Here is a 22461-nt window from a genome sequence, read left to right as displayed (position 1 = left end):
GTGAGATTTGATGCCAAGTTTACATGGTTGCAAGCACCATCTTTCGATGAATGGGTCCGCCAACCGTTGTAACCACTTATTCATTTCAAGAAATTCAGTTCGAACATCTTCCATGACTTTGATCAAATTTTCTATTTAAAACTTGTTCCAGCCGATCATTCATAACAATATTAGCTTTCAGTGGCATTGCAATGGCTGGATATTATTTGATTTGATACCAACTAATGCAGGGGGCATTGGCTGGATCTTACTTGCTCTGATATCAACTAATGCAAAGGGAAATGGACGGAAGAGATAGTTACAAATAATAATAATAATACTAATAATAATAATAATAAAGGATGAGAGAATATACGTTACTTGCTTTGATACCAACTAATGCATGGAGAAATAGAGAGAATAAATAATTACCATAAAAATAATAATAAAAAGTGAGAGAATAAGGAAATGTTTCTATACTTCCCCTACATCATAGAAGATTTATGCTTCCCCCACCATCCAACCGTCCAATTTTGATCAAGATGGTCACTCACCGTTTAATCTTAGATATGACGTCTCAAAGTATTTTATTATTATCATTTTTTATACAAATTGTATGAATGTGAACTTTCGTCTTCTTATCGGGGTGCACTTATAAAAAATATTAAAAATAAAATTTGGATAAAATATAATGATCAAAATACCCATTTAAATTTTCAGGGGTATTTTGGTCATTCTAATTTATTGAAAATATTGTTTTTATATTTTTCACTAGTGCGAGTTTAATAGAGGACTGAACGTCTAAAATTTGGTGTCGAAATAGTTTATAGAAAAAAATTAAAAATAAAAATAGTGTAGAGACGTGAAATTGTCATTGGGGCAATCTTAGCCTTCCATTCAGAATGGACGGTTGGATAAGGGAAGTATATAAGTTTTATATAGTAGGAGAAGCATAAAAAGCTTGCCCGAGAGAATATACCTATCTGAGGGTCGGTAAGGGAATTTACCCCAAAAGATATTTTCACAATATCAATTCTTTAATTAATCACTAATTATATTCTTTACAAATAAACCAAAAAAAAAACTCTCTCTAACTCACCTACCACTTTTAGTTCTCTCTTATATCTCTCTCACTCCTATGTAAATCTTTATCTCGATCTATCTTTCTAAATCTTATGTTATCTTCTCTTTCTCAAAGATAATTTTAAAAAATAGAAAAATGATCATCTGCATTATAAATATACCATATTGGACTGTATGGTAATTTTAATCTGCCAAATAATAAAGATCTGGGATTGAAAAATCTACAAATCCCCTTTTCTATGTCTTTCCCCCTTTTAGTCAAAAAGAGCACAAACCAGTGTTTAAAAAATCGTCGAGTCGAACTGGACTCGGCCGGTTCGACTCGGGAATCGGCACTTGCCGTGCTGGTTCGGGCACAAAATCGGGAATCGCCCGGTTCTAGAGCAGAACCGTCGGTTCCTACCCGGTTCTAGTGGTTCTCACCCGGTTCTAGCCTTCACACGTGTGTACATGTCACACGTGCCACATACACTCCCACACTTGCACCGGTTCCGGGTGTTTAAAAAAACTCTGAGTCGTACTCGCCCGATTCGACTCGGGAATCGGCACTTGTCGTGCCGATTTTGGCACAAAATCGGGAATTGCCTCGTTCTAGAGCAAAACCGCCTGTTTCTACCCGGTTCTAGTGGTTCCCACCCGATTCTAGCCTTCACACGTGTGTATACGTCACACGTGCCACACACACTCCCACACTTGCACCGGTTCCGGGTGTTTAAAAAAACTTCGAGTCGTACTCGCCCGATTCGACTCGGGAATCGGCACTTGTCGTGCCGATTTCGGCACAAAATCGGGAATTGCCTGGTTCTAGAGCAAAACCGCCTGTTTCTACCCGGTTCTAGTGGTTCCCACCCGATTCTAGCCTTCACACGTGTGTATACGTCACACGTGCCACACACACTCCCACACTTGCACCGGTTCCGGGTTCCGGTTCCCTCCCTGTTCTAGCCTTCACACGTGTGTACGCGTCACACGTGCCACACACACTCCCACACACGAGAGTGACACGTGGCCACATGTGGCAACTCATCTCACGTTTGCCTCCATCACGTTTCTACACGCACAACAAAAAATCTAATATACATGACTTTATATCGAACCAAGCAACACTCATCATTCAATGTGGGATAATTTCCACAAAAAGTCATTAAAGCAATATCATTGAATATATATTATTATGGAAGCTAAAAAAATCACATGTGGTGATGTCGCCATGTTGGTTGACAACGTTGAATTTTGGATGTATGTTTTGAGTTCGAACCCCATAGCGAACACCAAAAAACATTTTGAGTTCGAACCCCTTAGCGTACAACAAATTTATTTATTTTTTTGAGTTCGAACCCCTTAGCGCACAACCAAAAAATACAAAAAAAATTTTGTTGTCAAAACAATAAACAAAGGTAGAAAATATTGTTGTAAAAAAATAAAAAAATTTTAAAAAATGCTTTTCAAGATAAAGATAAAAAAGATAATACAACATTTTTTTATTTTCTTGTAAAAAAAATACAATTTGTTGTCAAAAAAATAAACAAAGGCAAAAAATACTGTTGTAAAAAAATATAAAATAAAAAGTTTTTCAAGATAAAGATAAAAAAGATAATACAACATTTTTTTATTTTTCTTGTAAAAAAAATACAAGGTAATATAACAAGTATTTCTTGCAAATAAAAAAAACAAAAGGCATAAAAAAATAAAATGTCCTTTGACAGCATCATTTTTTTATTTTTCTTATAAAAAAATAAAAAGTAATACAACAAGCAAAAAAAAAAATGTAGTACAACATCTTTTTCTTTTGTCAAAACAAAAAAAACAAAGATAATCAACAAGTATCATATTTTTCTTGTAAAAAAAAAAAGAAGATAATACAATAAGTATTTATTGTCAAAAAAATAAAAGGTATTTTCTTCATACAACCTAGGAATAAATGGTCTAATTATATTTTTTATTGTTATAACAAGATGGTCTTTAATATAAATTTAGTAATATTAATTTAAAGATAGGATTCATACAATGAGGCCATTTGAAATCTCTCTCCTTCTACTAACATTCTCTTCCACTAATTTATTCTAGAAACCTAAAAAATTAAATAAAATTGGTACGTATTCTAATAATTTCTACATTGATAACCAAATCTGTTATTTTATTTATTAATTTTTGTATTATAAATCATGTAGTGTACTATTTTTCTTACAGTTGTCAATAATACATTTTAAATTAGATGATATTATAAAATATTTTGGATTTGTTATTATTTCTATAATAAAATAATTATAAAATATTGTTGGTATATAATATTATAGTTAGTTAGGTTGTAATAATTTGGGTTTTTTTAACGGATTAGGGTTTTCCACCAATTCGATATTTTAGTGGCCAAATTTTCATCGATTTAGTCAACTCTTTATTGTAGTCCATATATGATTATATAATTAATCTATGATTTCTTTTGTGTGATGTAAATTTAATGGTCAACATGAGTTCATACAGGGAATAAACATCTCAATATTCACAAATTAATAAAAAAAATGAAAGTTAATAATGTAGTATCCTCATTTCTTATTGGATTCCTAAAAAACAACATTTATAATGAATAATTTTTTCGAATTTTTTTGAAGCTTTAATCCGACCGATTCAATCGATTCCCAATCCAGATCGCCTATTCATCGAGCCGGATCGATTTTTGAGGTTCCCGATCTAAGTCACCACTCACTCGGCTTTTTAAACCATTGGTACAAATGGAAACCAATAATGAAAACACTTATCATGGTAGGAGAGAAGGGGACGGCCTCCCCCTTTTAGTCACAAAGAGTACAAACAGTAACCAATAATGAAAACACTTATCATGGTAGAGAGAATGCAAAGGAGAGAAGGGGATGGCCGACGAATTGTAATCTTCCGAGAAAACCTTTCCCACCCATCACAAAAGCTCAGACGGGACTAAACTTTGTAGAGGGAGAGAAATTTGTCAAGACTTTTCAGGCTTGCACCTTTTCTACTTCTCTATCTCATCATTGTTCTCGTCCCCACTAGGCTCTCCCGAACCCTTATATATTGTAGCTTGCTATTTTTTCTAAACTTTTCTCTCTAAACCCCTCTCTCCTTTTCTCAAAATCTATCAGTAAAATGGACATGAGGACTGGGCATATCTTTCCTGATCTTTCTCTACAGATCAGCCCACCATCTCAGTTGGACGCCATTGAAGAAGCTACATATAACCATATTCCAACCACTAATTCATGCACCAGTGACCATTACTAATGCACCATTGCTTGCTTGGTGATGAATATGGTAAATGATAAGGTCTTTGAGTTTTTTTTGGACGAAGGCCAAACGCTTCTTTTCCCTCTCTTGATTCTTTTAATAGAGACACCGTGACCTGGATCTCACCGCCATTTATAAGCTTTAGGGAGGGTTTGATGCAAACTTGAAGATGAAAAAGCGTGTAGTGCCTTACGTGTTGATCCTAAAAAGGTGCAATAGAGAGAATAGGAAGGGTGGGGAGAGAGAACAAAGGTCAAAAAAGTTTAAAAAACTCACATCAAAACGAAAAAGTTTGTATAAGGAGGATGCACCTCAAAAATCCATAAAAAAAATGTAATTTTAATGATGAAAAACTTTTTTGATGATCGATGTATGACCATGAAAAATAAAAAGATTTTAAATCTTATAAATAATGTATTTTACAACATATTATCCACACCGTCCATTTTCAAGATTTTCATATGTTTATAGGTTTACTTGATTTTACCCATTTTTGAAATTTAATATTTTATAATTAGATGTAGAAATAGATTTGAAAATAATCTTAAGAATATTTTACATCAAAATTATATACCATGATAAAATTTAAAGGTCCACCTTGCCTCTGGATGCATCGTATGCCAACTGCACCTCTATCTAAATACAAAAGATCATTCTCCTATAAAATAATTTCTACCTATCTTAAAAGATAAGCTATAGACACCTCAGCCTTGCTAAAATTCATGCTCTACCTACCTTCTCTCGACACACTTTCTATTTTTTAAATTAAAAAAGGTATAAAATAAAATTTAAATAGCCTTGATTTTTTTTTACATTAAAATCTCATCCTACACAAAGACACACGTGCAAAATAAGATGGTGTAATTGTCTTGATGGATGTTTTTTTGTCTGAGGGATTTGAGTGCCATCAAGATACTAACTTTCACGGAAGCTCAGTATTTACGGAAGGTCGGTGCCCACCCTAAAAAGAAAAAATATCTTTTTGAATCGATATTTCGCGGCTGAATTTTAGCTTGTAGACTGAAAATATCAAAGCCAAAATGATTAAGAAAAGATAATTCTCGTACTCACTCCTTCTCGAAGGGGTATACCTTGTTTTGGTACTGAATCCAGTAGCAACTTCGATTTATATTTCTAGGGGACGGGACCTTCTTATAAGACTGTAGTGTTGCCTGTGCTTTGGTTGTGACTACCCCTTTTGACAGGTCAAAAGTTTGAGGGGCGGCTTTATCGGTGTCAGTCACGGTGACAGTCGCGCTAATCACCCCTTTTTGCTGGTTGACTTGATTATTGGAGCGATAATTTCCATTGCCCCGACCATTTCTCGATCTAGAGGGCTGCTGACGAGATCCACCATGGTGCTTGGACAGACCTCCTATATGAACTGCTTTAGAGATGAGCTCTGACATGGAGGGTGGATTGGAGGCCTCAACATGCAGGGTAATTTCGGGCGGCATATTTCATATGCAGGTCTGAACTACTTCTTTTTCAGTCATGAGAGTGGCATGATAGGTTGCCAACTCTCTCCATCAAGCGATGAACTTATCGAATGGCTCTTGAGTTAGAGTGAGGAGTTCGATGGCTTCCACGTTTATCTAGACTTTATAGAAATGCTGGTAAAACATGAAGTATATTGTCTATTTACTCCCCTCCCACATAATAATAATTTGAGGGCCTCAAATTCTAGAGATGCAACCTATTCAACCAATAGATTAATGTCAATAAAAAAAAAAAAACTAATTTGTACTTTCTGTAGTGAAAAAAATAATGTCTCAAGATTGAATAGACACCATGGTTAAAAATAAATTTTTTTAATAGAGACCATCCACTATTTAGATGGTGAGTTTTAAATATTAGAAAACTCAATTTTCAATTGTTTTTTTTTAGAATAATCAGCGAGGATTCCTTAAGTGATTTCTAAAATTGAAAAAATCATCCCAATTAGGTATTTTGTTTGTCGGAGTAGAAGCATACTATACTCCATGATGAGCATAGTAAAAAAAACCTTGACAACCTCAATGATTAAAATGACCTTTCTCATGCTTATCCACATTAAGTAAACTAAATTTCCTTGGATAGATGTTTAATCCTTTCATCTAGGTGTGGTTTGTATAGGGCCGACGCTCTAAACAATCAAAGTAAAGCCTACCTTCAAATAATATTGAGAATTGTTGTTTCAATATATTTGTGATAGCTTTAAAATATATTTTTATCTTTAATTACAAAATTTAAAGCTTCAAAAATAATGTAGATTGAGCAGATCTATTAAAACTTGAAAATATTGAAAATTGACGGTAAAAAATACGATATAAGATGCATTATTTTTAAAACTTGAAATCTATTTTTTCCTTGTGTCCAACATCTTGATGCCAAGATGATCAATTTGAGGATATTTGAGCATCAAAATAACCTCCTCTAGCAAAATTTTTGAGATAGGCTTTAATTTGATTGTTTAGAACCTCAACTTAGTTTTTAGATACTTTGCGTAGATATCTATAAAAGGGCATTATAGTCATATTAATATCACAAAAGAAAAGACTTAACTAAGCTTGATATTTTCGAAAGACACGAGGGTGGTTCAGTCAGTTTCCTCATAAAAAAGCCGCCGATAGGCGATAAGGCACTCTACTATTTTTTTATTCCTTTATTTATTTTTAATGTCCATTTACGAACAAGAAAGGACGGTAAATAATTATCACAACTTTTCCCTTGAACACATATCGACCGTCCGATGGTAAAGACCAGGGTTGCGTGCATAAGCAAACAAAGCGCACCCATCAGACGACAGAGAGAAAAGGAGCGGGGCCCACCGAGCCTTATCCCGTTATTGAAAGCAAACCAGCTACCGAGCCTATGAAAGAACCGACGGAGGACACGCGGCAAACAAGACCGTGGCTCGGAGTCAGGTTCGGTTTCCGTCGGTTTACCTGCCGTTTGTTCTCGACGCTCCTTAGTACTGTTTTCAGGGAGCACAGGTTTCTCTTTGGGTCACTGATGGTGATGGTGATGGTGATTGTGATGATGATGGTCATGGCATGCTTATGGTGATCATGGTGGTGATGGTGGTGGTGATGATGAATTGATGGATGGTATGTGATTTTTATTTATGAATTCACGGTTTAGTGTGGTGCTTTTCTTTTGGTTGTTGATGGATAGACATGCTCTGAAGTTGTTGGGGTTTTCTTTTGTCATTTATGGTTTTTAGTTTCTCTCTCTTTTTTGGCCGGTGTCTAGTCGTTTCTGGTTTCCATACTCCCTTGTTTTTTATTGATTCAGTCACTTCTGCTCTCTCTTCTCTCTAGTCATTTTTGCTCTCTCTCTCAGCTATATTCACAATCTAAGAGGTTCATATTCCTCTCTCTATGTTAACTAGTAAATTTTCATTTCTCTCTATTTTATATGGTCTTCCAGTGTTTTCCTTGAGCTGATCGGCCCGCTGCTGACGTGAACAAAGAATTTCAAAGTGTTTTGAGAATTCTCACCAAAAAAATGTAAAGTACTGATTTTTGTAATTTCTCCTTGATCACAGACTGTCTGAAACTCTGAACAATTTGTTTTTGGTGTTTTTTAGAATTGTCTTTTTTTCGTCGATTTGCACTTGCATTTGGGTTATTGACTGTCCATTTTTGTTTTTTCATAGGATGGGGAAAGAGGAAAAACCATTTTCTTTGTGCTGCTGTTTTGCTTCTTCAGATGCTTCACTAAATATAATTTTCATTTGTATTTTGTTTTTGTTGTTGAATTTAGTTAATGATCTGGATGAAGGGGTTTTTATTTTATATTTTGTGGATTTTTCTTGTAACTTTTCTACTTTTCTTTTTTGATAAGGGAAGTGTTTATGATATCAATTAAGTGTGAAATCACTTTCTTCCTGTGGTTTTTTTTTGTTTTCATTCATTATTAATTATTATTTTGTCACTCTAGTCTTGTTCTGTGAGTGTTGATGAAGTTGGGCACTTCGTCTGGTAGTAATTGTATGTTACATTTAAGACATGGGTCACACCCAATTTGTGGTTATGATCTTTAATTATTATATCTTCTGATTGAAATTGTCTGTTACTTTTACCACATGGGTCGCTCCTAATATGTGTTTCCTCTGTGATCTTTAAAGAGTATTTTGTGCCCGCCTTTTCTCCGTTTCTTTCTTCGTGCAGCAAATCGGCAGGAAAATTATTCAGAGGGCTCTGTTCTATTCTCATCCCCATTTCTGTAATCATGGAATTCTGTTTTTTATTTTTGGGGAACTTTTTACCTGACCTAGAACTCTGGCCGTTATGGAGATGCCTTTCATTCACTTGTTCCATGTACCTGGTGTTCTCGTACTTGTCTTTTTCATTATCTTTTCCCTTTCCTTTCTTCTGTATTCTGCTTTTATGAAAGCCACGCATTTGTTTCTGTCTGTATAAATCTTCATATGCAACTGGATGGAATCATATGTGAATGATATAAAAGAAATGTTCATCTTTTACTTCCATCATCCATGTAATTAACAAATTCCACTTTTTATATTTGTTTTTTTTAATTTTTAATCAACTTGTGGGATCTCTTCTTGTTGTTACTTTCAAATGTAGGAAAGGAAGTATAATGTTGGTCTCAAGTCTTTTTTGGTTTTTTGTGTAAAGTGAAGATAAATATGCATTAATTTGCTTTTCAAGATGCAGTGATGCATAGTGGCATTCGTTTGGTGGTCCTACCTTAACATAAACTTTTAGTGAGAGAGGTGAGCTTAATGGGAAGTGCTTGTTCAAGGAAGAGAGACCAATTGGTAAATGAAGATGACATACGGAGAGGGATCTCCGGAAAATTTTCCAAAAATCTCAGCTCAAGATGGTTGGGAAGCTCAATGAATCGGACGAGTATTGATATACATCAAGAAATAGGCAAAGTTCCTTCTCTCATGGAACTTTGCATTCGTAAAATTTGTGAGGTAATGGTGTTTTCTTTTGAATCATTTGATGGATTGCAGGAAAGGGATAATTGCCAATTTTGAATTAAAAACACTTAAAAATACTAAAATGAAAGTTGAGGAAAATCATTGTTTTCTATCCAGACTTTTTTTTTTTGGGTAAACATTTTCCTATCCAGGCTTTAATGATCCAACTGATCTTTTTACAGGAAATAAAGGGGTACAAAAGCTTTTCCATCCTCCCAAGGGATTTAAGTCAGCAGATTTTCAATGAGTTGGTGAATTCTCAGGGTCTCAACGATGTTTCACTTGAGGCATTCCAAGATTGTGCTCTTCAAGTAATGTAAAACTGCATAGCTTTACGGTTTAAAATTGAAAACTTGAACTGTCCCATTTCCTACCCTTTTGAATGGTTGATGCGTATATTACCTTTTGATATCACGTTTTAATATGTTATAGATAAAACAAGACAGATGACATACCAACATGAAAGAATTGTGTTTTAATGTCTTAATATATTTTCCCAGGACGTTTTCTTGGGCGATTACCCTGGAGTAAAAGACAGCTGGATAAGAACTATTGCATCTCAGGGGCCATCTTTGTTATCTGTGGATATTTCTGGTTCAGATGTAACAGATTCTGGACTCTCCCTCCTAATGGAGTGCGTGAATCTACAAAGCCTGAATTGTAATTATTGTGATCACATATCAGACCTGGGACTGGCCTATTTGTCTGGTATATAATACTCCTTTTGTCTTTAATTCCCAAGTCTTTTTCTCATGGGTAATTTGTTTTGATACTCTGTGCGTGTGTGTGTGTGTGTTGGTAATTGTGTTTCTTAGACACTTATCTTGAACTTCTTTATTTGACTAAGGTCCATGTCTTTCAGTTCACATGTTGAGTAAGCAAGAAACATGACATGCATTTCTTTCTTTTTTGCTAATATTGTTGCTCAGATGATTGAGCTACAACTTGACCACATTTCAGTTCTTTAAGTTTCTTATTTGGGAAATTTCTCAAAATACAATTATAATGTCTACTGTTTAAAATTTTACCTTTTTTTGACGGTTCCAACTATTGATCATGGGTCTTTTGATGGGCTTTTTGAAATTAAATCAAAAGAATGGGGTAAAGTGTTAAATAACTCATCTCGTCAGTTTATTTTGATAAATTTCGTATCTTATTTTGATGATATCACATTTTGGCTTTTTATACCATAGATTTAGTCTTTGTGAACCATGCCAAGTCCAATCTTACAACTACTTATGACAAGATTAAGAATGTTGAATCCATGCCTCACTTGTTTGTCACAATCTTTTTTAATCTGGTGAGCTAGGAATGCAAGCAAACTAATAATTGAGCTGAAAGAGTTGCACTGCCTCAGCTATGTGTTAGTGTTGGCATTATATGATGATGATTATTAAGAGAGAAGATTATCATTTTATTTATTTTTATTGTTTTCGGTATCTCATGTTGCTCTTCCTTACGCTCTAATACAAAAAAAATCATTCATTTACTCATTTACTATCTTTCGCTGTGTCACCAAGATTTTGTTAGTGATTATTTTGTATGTTGGAGGAACTATTAGTCTTTTATTTACACATGGTTTGCAACTGTATATTGATAACATTATCAGAACTGACAGAGTGACAGTGTGAGATTTATCCTTCATTGTGGGTCTTTCTTTCTCTGGTGTCAATGGAAAATCCAGTCTTGCGACCTTTTCTTCTCCAGGGCATTTTGGACATGCAGCGTCTTCTTGCCTGACATTCGCTGTTACATGAAATGTGCTTGTTTTTTGCCAAAATAACTCTCTTTCACCATGTCAACCTTAAACCAAGTCATAATCTCCCCATCATCTGGTCTCCATTGTAGGTTTTTTGTTTCTTCCTCTAATACCCTCCCTCTACTTCAACACACCCGCAACACCCTTCCCTTCCTTTTTGCCCCTCTCTTCTCTCATCTTGTCACCCCTCTCTTCTCTCATCTTGTCACCCCTCTCTTTCTTATTCATCTCTCTAGAGAATGATAAAGAAGAAAAAGGATAATGTGAGACAGAAAAAAGAATGTGAATCGGAAAAATGAGGTGAGAAACCAGCAAATATTACTCCCTGTTGGGTCTTGCATGCACGAGAAAATCTTTGACTTGGGAAGGCCACTAAAATAAGATGACCTTGGTTCTTAGGGTTTTCTTAAACTACCCTTTTAATTCAGTGTCTGGTCTGGTGTCTAGCAGACGTCAATCCTGTACTTTTTCCAGACGAGTTATAGTATTTTACATACATAAGGATAGCTTATTCTATATATTATCTATTTGTCTTCAATATTTACTAATCTTTTCAGGTCTTACAAACCTAACATCTTTAAGTTTCAAAAAGAACAACTCCATAACTGCACCTGGAATGGAGGCGTTTGCCGCATTGATTAACTTGAGGAACTTAGATCTTGAAAGATGTTCGAGGATTCATGGTGGTCTTGTTCATCTCAAAGGTTCGTTATAACCAGAAATGCTCTTGGCAATAATGATTTCTTCATTCTTATTATGAGCTTGTCTTTTCTGGGCCTTGAGGAAGCATATAGATGTGCATGTACCCCTTGGGTATATGGATAAGAAACTTAAATTTTCTCATGCTTGCTGTGTGCCTGTGATTTCATGTGGAATGTTGATGCTGTAATTCTATATCTTATGTTGTAGTTCTGCTCTCATAAAGCTTTGCTGTATTCTTTTGAGTACTCTCGGAGTTTTCAGTTGAATATGTCTCATGATGCTTATGATTCAATCTAATCTGGCATAAATTTCATATATGTTTGAGACATATACCAGCTAAAATATTGTGAAGGGAAGCGGTATGAATGGATTGCCTATTTGATTGGAAGTTAAATAGTGGATTTCTCCCCATGCTTTTCTTTTTAGTCTCAATGTGTCCATCCTGCTTTGTAATTGATAACAGTGCATATGGGAAGTTCTGAGCGTAGTCCTTTTTTTTATTTCTCAATCAGTAATGGAAACTTGTGTAAAGTTTACATATGTTTAGTCGCTTGCTAGCAGGATTGATTATACATTGTCTGCTTCCTGTTAATGCTCCCAAACCTCACGATATCTGCTTCCTGTCACAAACTTCCATTAAAACTTAACTCTATCCCTCTAATGCGGGAAACTGTACCCAATGTGTCTTTAGTGGAAGCAAGATCAGTGCTGTTCAGTCTTGACCCCATATATAAAAGATGCAGAAAAGCTGAGTTTTAATTCTTATACTAACTCTTTGCTATTTATCAACTTAGTAATCTTGCACAAGATCATAGGAGCAATAGTGTTTATACAAGGGCCTCCCTAGTGCCTTGTTGGTTCCAACTGAGGCTGAAGCCCATGATGTGGCACTCTGATGAACTATTGCTGACATCATGTCTAACTCCAATATTGGAGACAGTATTCCATTGAGTCGGAGTTGCTCAGCATTTCTGCGGATACGTTTCTGTGGTATCATGCAGATCAATTTAGCCTCTTTTACAGTCTGTCGATATTTTTTTCTGGGTTTTATTTACCTGCACTTGGATCTGTCCTGTTATTTGGTTAACTGGCCTCTTGCTTGTTATGAATAGGTTGGACATGCATTTTATCTGGTTAGTTGGGATCTGCTGAACATGTTCTAACGGTTATTTTTGTTGATCCAATCCTTTTGACAGGTTTAACAAGACTTGAATATCTTAATATTGGGTGGTGTAACTGTATAACAAATGCAGATATGATGCCTCTCTCAGGTCCACTTATTTCTGTTTCTCATTTTTAGGAGGAAAAATTTGATTTCTCTTAATAAATTTGTGTAAATGTGGTAAGTTATGTCTTAAATATGGATGCCGTGATATGAGATAAAGTGTTATCCATTCTTTGGATTAATATGGGACACCTTTCCTGTTTGGAAGTCTTAATACAAATATCGAATGTCGCATTTGTTTTCACATTTCCCAATGCATTTTTTGTGCTCCTGTGACAGATTATCTGCCACGAGCTACATGTGATTGCATTCTGGAAGTTGCAGACCATACATGACATGTGTCCTTTATCTAAATTGAGTATTAGACTGCACCATTTATTGCTGAATTTAATGTTCCAATAAAATGGAAATAGTTGTCCAGGCGACTGCACCATTTACCAACGCATTTTTTGTGCTCTTGTGACAGATTATCTGCCACGAGCTACATGTGATTGCATTCTGGAAGTTGCAGACCATACATGACATGTGTCCTTTATCTAAATTGAGTATTAGACTGCACCATTTATTGCTGAATTTAATGTTCCAATAAAATGGAAATAGTTGCCAGGCGGCTGCCTAGTGACTCGGCGGACACTGTAGAAAAGATAAAAAAAGGGATTAGGGGTTTCATAAATTTATGAATTTGAATCATATATACGTATCATACATATATATATATATATATTTATTTATTTATTTATATAAGATGAGCGTACTTAGATTTAGCTTCAATAAGCAGTAATATGAGGGAAACCAAACTTCTGTGTACTGGCCATGTACAATGTAGACCTAATGCAACACTGGCTAGAAGGTGCGATTTGGTTCAAGTGGAAGACTCTAAAAGGGCAAGGGGAAGGCCCAAGAGAACATTGATAGAAGTAGTGGGAAGAGATATGGTGACTTTTGGTCTTGCTAAGTGTATGGCCCTTGATGGAGAAGAATGGAGGTACAATATTCATGTAGCTGACCCCAAATAATTGGGATAAGGCTTGGGGGATGGCGATGATATATATGTCTATGTGTCTATACATATTATGAATTTAGCCAAATAAAGTCGAGCATAGCTAAATATATATTATAAATTTGTTACTTTGCATTATAAATTATAGATATAGTCATACATAAGAGTAGTATTTTCAAACATAACCATAAATATAGCCATAAATATAGTATAATCACAAACAATTAGCAAACTAAGGGGAAAAGCAAACCACTTATGACGTTTCATTATAAGTATAAAGTCAAACTTCAAAAATGATACATGAAAATAAAAAAAATAAAAAAAGGGTAAGTGAAAAGTGGTTAGTCAGTGACGATTTGGGCCGCTACCCTTTGGTGAGAATGGAGTCTCACAATAAATATGAAACCCTAAACATAAACCAATGTTGAAAAAAATGGAGGCGGGTGCTTAGCTGGCCAGATGAAAGAAATATGTACAACATGTTTTTATTTTTTTCACACAAATTCGTTGTTTCGTAATATGAACCCATATATTGCACTAATCCGTAATGAGATTTCTTATAATATTTTGTGGAGTTAGCCAAATTTCTTAATTTTCTTATAATTAATCCCTCATCCAACCAAAACATGCGATTAACCCTAATTTGTGAGGTTTTTTTTTTTTTTTGATAAACTAATTTGTGAGGGTCCTTGCACATTTTGTAGCTCGTATCATCGAGACTGGTCCTTTTATCATCACCAATCATTTCAAACTCACGTTTAAAGAATAAAAGAAGCTATCTTTTTGAAATAATCAATGGAAATCACAAATCAATTCCTCAAATTAACCGTTTCTTGCTCCCAATTAACCATCAGTTTCCATTAGATCAGCCAAGAATCAATGATATAATCCACATTTTGTACCACATCATCGAGACTATCCTTTTATCATCAACAATAATTTCAAAATCACGTTTAAACAATAAAAGAAGTCATCTTTTTGAAATAATCAATGGAAATCACAAATCAATTCTTCAAATTAACCATTAATTGTTCCCATTTGACCATCATTTACCACTAGAGCAGCGAAGAATCAATGGTACAATTCCAAAACCGGTAAGCCCCCTTAATAAGTTTATTAAAGGGGGCATACGCTTTTTTGGGGTTTGGTGGGTAGTGTTTTAAAATGAGGGATGCACCTTGATGCGGGTGCATCACCTCGATGTGGTCAATAAATATAAAAAAATGCTAAAAAATCTAAAAAAAATTGTCTATTGCATAGGAAAAAAAAATAGAGGTGATTTATGTGACAACAAATATTTAATTTATTCATTAACTCCAAAAGTATCAGTTGTCAGAGATTCAATATCCACTATCCCTTGATTGATAATAGAAGAAATTAGAAAGTAGAAACTAGAAACTAGAAACTAACTTCATAAAACATTCAACAACCATAATCACAAACTAAAAACTAACTTCATAAAACATTCTAAAAGTCCGTGAACATTGAAGAGTTCAAAAGTCAAGACAAATCATCATCATTTCTCAAGTCTTGAGATTCTAAATTACAGATCTTAATCAAATAAGTTATCTTGAGAGTCTCCATGTGCATCACTATCATCACTACTATCCTCGACAACCTCCACATATTGTTCTTCTTCCTCGGTCTCCTTTGAGTCAGCCTCCTCCTCCTCCTTGACCTTTGGAGCTGATGTGTGACTAGCTACTCTACTCTTTTGTGCTCTAGTGTTAGGTCGTTCTACTTCATTGGCCCCTATGGCTAGCACGACATCAAGCCAAGTAAGATCCTCACCCTCAAACACATGCTCTACTCGTGGATCCATGGTTCACTCACTTCTGCAATCACCATTAGGTTCATACAATCGAATTGGGTTGAGATCCATGCGCTTTTGATACCGCTCCCTAAGCCGCTCGTTATGCTACACATAAACCAAATCATTTAACTTCTTCTGCTCCAACCTATTTCTTTTTTTGTATGGAGTTGTGGTACAAAACAAGGAAAAAAGTAAAAGTAACATATGTTTTTTTTTTTTTTGGGTAATTCAGTGGGGAAGACAGGCCTCTACCTGTTTTTTCATCAGATTGGGAGTTACATTTTGAAAGTGTTAATTGGGGGTGTCAAAGGTAGGAATGGATGCCACAATGTGGTAACTGGGTGTGGGGATGCTACCACCACGACCCTAGCTCCTTCCTAAAGTAACAAATGTTATTTTCTTGTTTCTACTTTTATATTTCTTAGATAAGTTAGATTTTAGAAAATTGAAATTTGAAATCCAAGAAATAAGTATTAAGGATTTACATGCTCAAATGCACTCCAATTGCGTTCGCAACCAGATGAGCTGCATGTGAGACTCAACACTCGAATAGCGAGATGTTGTAGATTTGATGTCTTGCTTCCATGTAATGCCCACCATGCAGCTATATAACATTTTATAATTTAGATAAATATTTAATTATTATATAAATGAAACTATACATTATAAGTAAAAAACTGTACAACAAAAAATAGAAATTAGAAAGGATACTTTTGGCCTTTACCTGAATCTATAGTGTCCTTGTTTCGAATAGCAATCTCTCTCCAAAAGTTTTCCAATTGCTATCTTGAACTCCAAAAGTTTCCTAATGCTAACTTGAACTTCATCAATTTTTGACTTTGGATCTCATCTTGGATATCTTTGTTAGGGACCAACCTCTTGAGCACATCTAAGAACCCACCATTTATTATATGATTAGACTCAATGGATGGGTGCTTGTAGTGAAGAGTGGATTTAGAAAGTAACTGTCTGAATGGACGTGCCTGTGAAGCTGGTTATCCCATCTCCCTATCAATAATTTCACATCTAGCCTTGCATTTCTTTTCATCATCCTTTAAAACATCTTTTATCGCTCCTCTTTTCTAGTCGTGTCCTCATGTAAGTAGCCCATGATGGGCTTCACTTCCACATCAACCAATCGAAGCACTCACACTAAAGGGCTAGCCACCTCTAATGCATCATATACCTAATCCCAAAAAGATGTATTGAGAATAATTTGTTCAGCCTTTCTCCCATTTGATGCTTTGACCACTTACTTTTACTCCATTGCTCTGAAGCAAACAGGTCCTCAAGGCATATTTTTGCTTGCATAGGCTTTGAAGAGTGAGAAATGATGTTTCTCACCATATCTCTTTTCTTTGTAAAACTCCTTATCATGTTAGGGACTATGGTGTGATTATAAATCAATCCAACAACAAACAGAGCTTTTGAAATCACCTTACTAAATGTAGACGTTGTACCCATTTCTTTAACCATGAGATTAACGTAATGAGTTGCTCAAGGAGTCCAAAACATATGCTTCCTCTTCAAAGTAAAAAAATGGCCAGCTGCAGCCTAATTGGCACATAACACATGTTTCTCTCCAACAAATTTTACAATCTCATCCATCAAGTCACATAAGTATGTAGCATCATGTGACTTGTCTAACTCATCAACAACTTAACAAAAAAAGTACTTGTTGGAAAATTAGCGAAAAACTTAATAAATACTGTTGACTTCCCATCAGACTATCCATCACCCATAATAGTTGCCCCATACTTCTCCCACCCCTCTCTTTGAGCAATCAAAATTTTGTTAACATCAGATACAACATGCTTCAATAAGGGCTTCCCAGTCTCTTCTAAAAAAAGGGCTCCCTAATCTCATGTAATGTAGGAGGATTAAGTCTTGAGCCAAATTGCCCAATTGCCTGGACCATCCATGCAAAACTATCGAGGGTTATATTATTAAAAGGAATGCTGGCCATGTAAAACCACTTAACAATGTAGTTACATACCTTCTTCCTCTCTTTTTTCTTATATTGATTTTCAATTGTGGTTTGTTTTGTTTTTTTTCTCTTCTCCTGAACCACAATTTCGGGGGGTGCAAAAAGTATTAATTGGCCCTTTAGGGAGTGGTGTTTGTTATCCAACACTACCACCAATATTTGTAACCCTCTCTCTTGACCTTGGAGTACCCCTTTGCCTCATACCAACTTCTAACATCTACTCATCATCAAATGATTGAATTTCATCAATTAATTCTTTTCGTTTCATTCTTTTCTTTGCTTTTGTTTTTTTTAAGCTATCCATGTATTCTCTAATCGCCTTTTTGATATCTTCGGTAGCTTGTGGGCATGCTCTTACATTCCCGGCTAAGTGTTCTTTTTGCCGAAAAAAACCCTCCATATAAGTTTTTCCACAAAGTCTACAAATAACACAATTTTGGTCTTTCAGATTTTTAGTTTTGCATATTTCCATGCCACGTCCTTGTTACTAGAAGATTGTGAAGAAGACACTGCCCCCAAAAAAAGTAGTCGTGTACTAGGAAATAAAAGCTTATCAATTACTAGAAAAAAATATCGATTGCTTCTCGGCCCTTGAAACCCTTGATTTGTTGTCAAAACTTTGCTAAAACTTCCTCGAATCAACACCTAAAATAAACAAATCAACGACCAAAAATCGTCCAAGACAAAAATCCAAGAATTTCGAAAAATAAAATTTTTGCCACTTTTTTTTTTTATCGTTTTGATCTCCTAAAGGCCATGGATGCGGCCGCATTCCACCAAAGCGCGTATGCGGTGTCGGGCGATGCAGTTGCCAGTGCATCTCGCATGATGCGGCCGCATATGTGGCAATGCAGCTGCATTTTAAAGCACTTTCCCTTCCAAAACACCCCTTTTCCCCCCTTTTTAAGTGGAAAAAAAATGCTTTTATGCCATTGTCTGAAGGCTTTTTCTTGCCCTCGGTCAATTTGGTCCAAGTCGCTGCCTTGAGGAGACTGCCTAGGTGGCGCCTTGGCAGCCTAGGCATGCATTTAGAAGCCGCCTAGGTCCCGCCTGGGCATTTCGGCTTTGGCGGCTGGGCAACCAAAATTTTGAGCATTGATATAGACAATTGAATTTACTAATCTTTCTAAAAGCATTAGAAGTAGGGGTGATTAGGTTGTCAAAGCTCTATTTTGCAACCTCTTTAATCCCGAAAAAGTTTCCAATGGAATGCCTTTTGATTCCACAAGAAATAAAAGATTTTCGGTTGTGACCCTTAAAAGTTATTGATTTTGAAATTTTTTTTTTTTTTTTTTTGGGGGTTGTTTAGGATTTTGGCGGCGAAAATGTCCCTTAAATACAATTTCCCCACTTTTCAAGTGGCGGAAAAGGCATTTTTGACCTTTTGGCGAGGCCCTTTGCCAAAAGGGCCTTGGGCGCACGCCTAGGCGGGGCCCTCGGCGATTAGTCACGCAATGGGCCGTATTGTCCTAGTGCGGGGCGGTGGGGCCTTCTAGCCACCTGGGCGGCCTACCCAAGCGGCTGAGTGGCCGACTTAGCAAGTGTTCATGTTATCATTATTACTGTTGGAAGGTTGGTGCTGCATCATTATTTATGCACATTAGTGTATATTGAAACCTGATCTCTACTTTCTCTTTGATGGTATATAATTTCAAGAACTTCACATTTTATAGAACATATACCCAACTGATTCTTTTCCTACCTTCTAGCCTCTTTTTGGGCATCCACTCCATTCCATAAAATTCTTCTCGCTTTTCAATCAAAATTGCTCCTTGTAAACCTTGAGCGGTTATATTTAATTTCTGATATCTTAGGTTCAACGATTTTTTTTTGCTACCAAAATACAAGGATTACTCAATAGCATAGTTACTGGGATCTTCTAAGGTGGGGGTTGCTCCATTCCAGAAGCTCAATCCCTTGCTCTGAAGACACATGATGTCGATTCTTGGCTTTTCCTTGATTTATAGGGATCTCAATCTGGGAAATCAAGGAACTAGATCCTAGGTTAATGGGATCCACATTGCTACGCCTAAAATTATGGTTCCATGAGCAACGGAATTGCGATTCCACAAGCTTGGAATTAAGTATCTTCTACTTTGGGAGCGAGTTTCACCAACACATTTTCAGTTTCATAAACGACGGAGCATGGATCTGCAATTTTTTATGACCTACAAACTTTGTAAAGGTCCTGATTTCCTATATATTTTACAGTTTACCTTGTGAATCAAGACTTGTGATTAGTTTTGAAAAAGGCAATAAGAGAGGACAGAGAGAAAGAAGGAAGAAGATGGAAGGAGATACAAAAGGTAGTTGAGTTTCGATTCTAATCGAGGAGTGAGATCGCAATCAGTAGGATTAACGTCCTTGGGGCTAGTTCATTGGGTCCTGTCCACCTCCCGAAGGTCTTCTATTGCATGAGTGTTGGTCTCCCAATTTGAGCTACTCATGGGATCTCTTTATGGTTGATAGAGTAACATATATGCTTGGAAATGGGAGGTCTCTCGTCTATATGCCCTTGAGCCCCAAGCAATCTTTGATGGAGGAGAGTTATTGATTATATATTGCGTTGTCTTTCCTTTTTTTTTCCTTCAAACAAAGGCTTATCAATCGCAACAGTTTTCTTGAAAACAGTCCATTTCAACATTCTTAAATATAATCATCAATCGATAGTTGAGGGGAAATCATCCAATCCAACCAATTGGTGCGTATGTAGGCAGACCAATGTAGGTAGGTGTGCAATTTTTGTAGTGGACCAAAATGAGTAATTTTTGGAGTGAAACTTGCTTAAATAATTGTTCAGTTGAATTTGTTCCCAACCTAGAATACCGTGGATAAGTGATCTTTAGGAGCCTCGATCCTAATCTCGATGGAGCGCGATCCCATTCAGTTTATCGCTCCTGTGCATTAATGGAACATGCTCCCTTAATGCTAGGGATTTTGATCCCTTTACCTCATGATGTACGAAACTTGTTCCCTCAACTATGGATCTTTGAGCCTCCCTCGCTTCCACATTCTTGCTTCTGAAACGGCACTCCCCTCGCTCCCATTCCTGGTAACTATGCTCAATAGTTCCTATGAGGAGATAGCTGTGTCTTTTGCTCTTAAGAGAAGCCTATATCAAACTTTTAATGCTTTCTTAAGACCTCTTTCATCTATTGTCTCTCTCAAAGGGTTGTGGTTGGAAATGGCAGAAAGTCAAGCCACAACCAGCTATCCTGTGATAGTCTGGTCTTTTTCCTTCTTTAGTTTCTGCATGCGATTTTGTGGCATTCAGAACCCTTTCAACAAGCCCTTTACCTTTTCAAGCTGTGTTTTGCAAGTATTCATTATCTCTATGCTGGAAATGGGATGCTTCTCTTCCATGATTCCTATTCTGATTAATTTCTTTGGTTTCCAAACTCTTTTTTATCAGATCTTTTGAAGTAGTAAAATTGGCCTAAATGGGAAGATGTATCCAAGCTTGGGAGATGTATCCAAGCTTACATAGCCCAAAAAAACCTTCACATAACTTTCTTATATATGGCAACTCTTTGTGTTCCTTCCTCTTTCAAACTTTGCATTACTATGCTCTGTTTTCTTACTTTTAGCTCTTCATCCTTACATTTTCTGCATTATATTAAATGGCTTATAGCCTTTTCAAAGGTCCTTGGTCTTCCCAGACAACCTAGATCAATTTCCTTCCACCCATCAGTATCAATTCTTTCCCCCTTTCATTCTTTGGGATATCTTACCGAATAATCTGTTAATTTTCAGGATCTTCTCTTGTATCTTTTAGCTGTCTAACCACATTCTCTCTCTCTCTCTCACACACACGCAAAAAAATAAGAAACTGCTCACATGCACTCCACTGATTATCAATCATCTCTCCCATCCTTCCAGAGCTGTGATCTCCTGAATGGGCTGATTGTCTTTTGTTTTCTGATATGTTGGGTTGTATTGGTGCAGCGATGTCCGTCTAGGAATGTTGTCAACATTACCTCTCTTAACTAATTATAGGACTAATTGAGCTTCTGCCTAACACAGCCTTTCATAAGGGAGGGAAATAGAGCCTTTGTCATTTCCTTCTTCATGCAATGTCGTCAGAACTTCTCATAAAAGAAAATCATTAATCTATTTCAGTTGAAGCATTGATGAATCGTTTTGGTATTTTCAACATGCCGAATATCCTCTTAATTTACGTCCTTGTTCTCTTTCAGTTGAAGCATTGCCGAATCCTTTTGGCCTTTCAACATACCAAATATCCTCTTAAGTGACCAAATATTCTCTTAAGTTACGTTCTTGTAGGAAATAACACACACACACACACACCTGAAGCATTACTGAATCCTTATGGTATTTTCAATATGCCAGATATCCTCTTAAGTTACATTCGTGTAGGAATTAATGTGTATGCGCACACATTTGTGGTGCATAGGAAAATCGATGCATAATACTTTTCCTTCTAATAGGTCAGTGATTTTCTCTTTTGGCTTTCTCCAGGGCTCACAAACCTGAGGGAATTGCAAATTTCTCGCAGTAAAGTAACTGATGCAGGAATCGCTTGTTTAAGAGGTGATATGCTTTTCATATGATATTCATTTCTTTGTGGATCATTTCTGAACTATGATTTATATGATATTTTTTTATATGTGCTGCATAGCAATTTCTCCTCTTCCCTTGTTGTGGTTCCCTTTTTATACCCTCATAGATTCTATGCTCAGAGAAATTTCCCATTCCAGGGAAGCT

At 36.0% G+C, this 22461-nt stretch overlaps 1 protein-coding gene across 5 annotated transcripts in view; it reads left to right on the top strand.

Annotated features, from left to right (window-relative positions):
- The first annotated feature begins 7269 nt into the window (after nt 1-7269).
- The window catches only part of LOC18442549 (Leucine-rich repeat family protein), a 47523-nt gene continuing 32331 nt past the window's right edge, over nt 7270-22461 (top strand). For 2 of the 5 annotated variants that reach the window (XR_016047512.1, XM_011628096.3), the window contains exons 1-7: nt 7270-7406; nt 8979-9244; nt 9433-9561; nt 9751-9958; nt 11567-11713; nt 12908-12982; nt 22216-22287. Coding sequence is in view for 3 of the 5 variants with exons in the window: in XM_011628096.3 (XP_011626398.1) it covers nt 9047-9244; nt 9433-9561; nt 9751-9958; nt 11567-11713; nt 12908-12982; nt 22216-22287 (829 nt within the window). In the remaining 2 variants the exon portion in view is untranslated. Of the gene's footprint in view, nt 7407-7783; nt 8800-8972; nt 9245-9432; nt 9562-9750; nt 9959-11566; nt 11714-12907; nt 12983-22215; nt 22288-22461 lie in introns of those variants that run through there. The other 3 variants (XR_016047511.1, XM_020672414.2, XM_088855754.1) reach the window with 2 other exon arrangements.

This window comes from Amborella trichopoda, chromosome 13 (assembly GCF_054954075.1).
Source record: "Amborella trichopoda isolate Santa Cruz 75 chromosome 13, AtrichopodaSantaCruz75HAP2 v2.0, whole genome shotgun sequence".
NCBI classification, from domain to species: Eukaryota; Viridiplantae; Streptophyta; class Magnoliopsida; order Amborellales; family Amborellaceae; genus Amborella; species Amborella trichopoda.
This window is presented reverse-complemented; position numbering and strand designations above follow the sequence as displayed.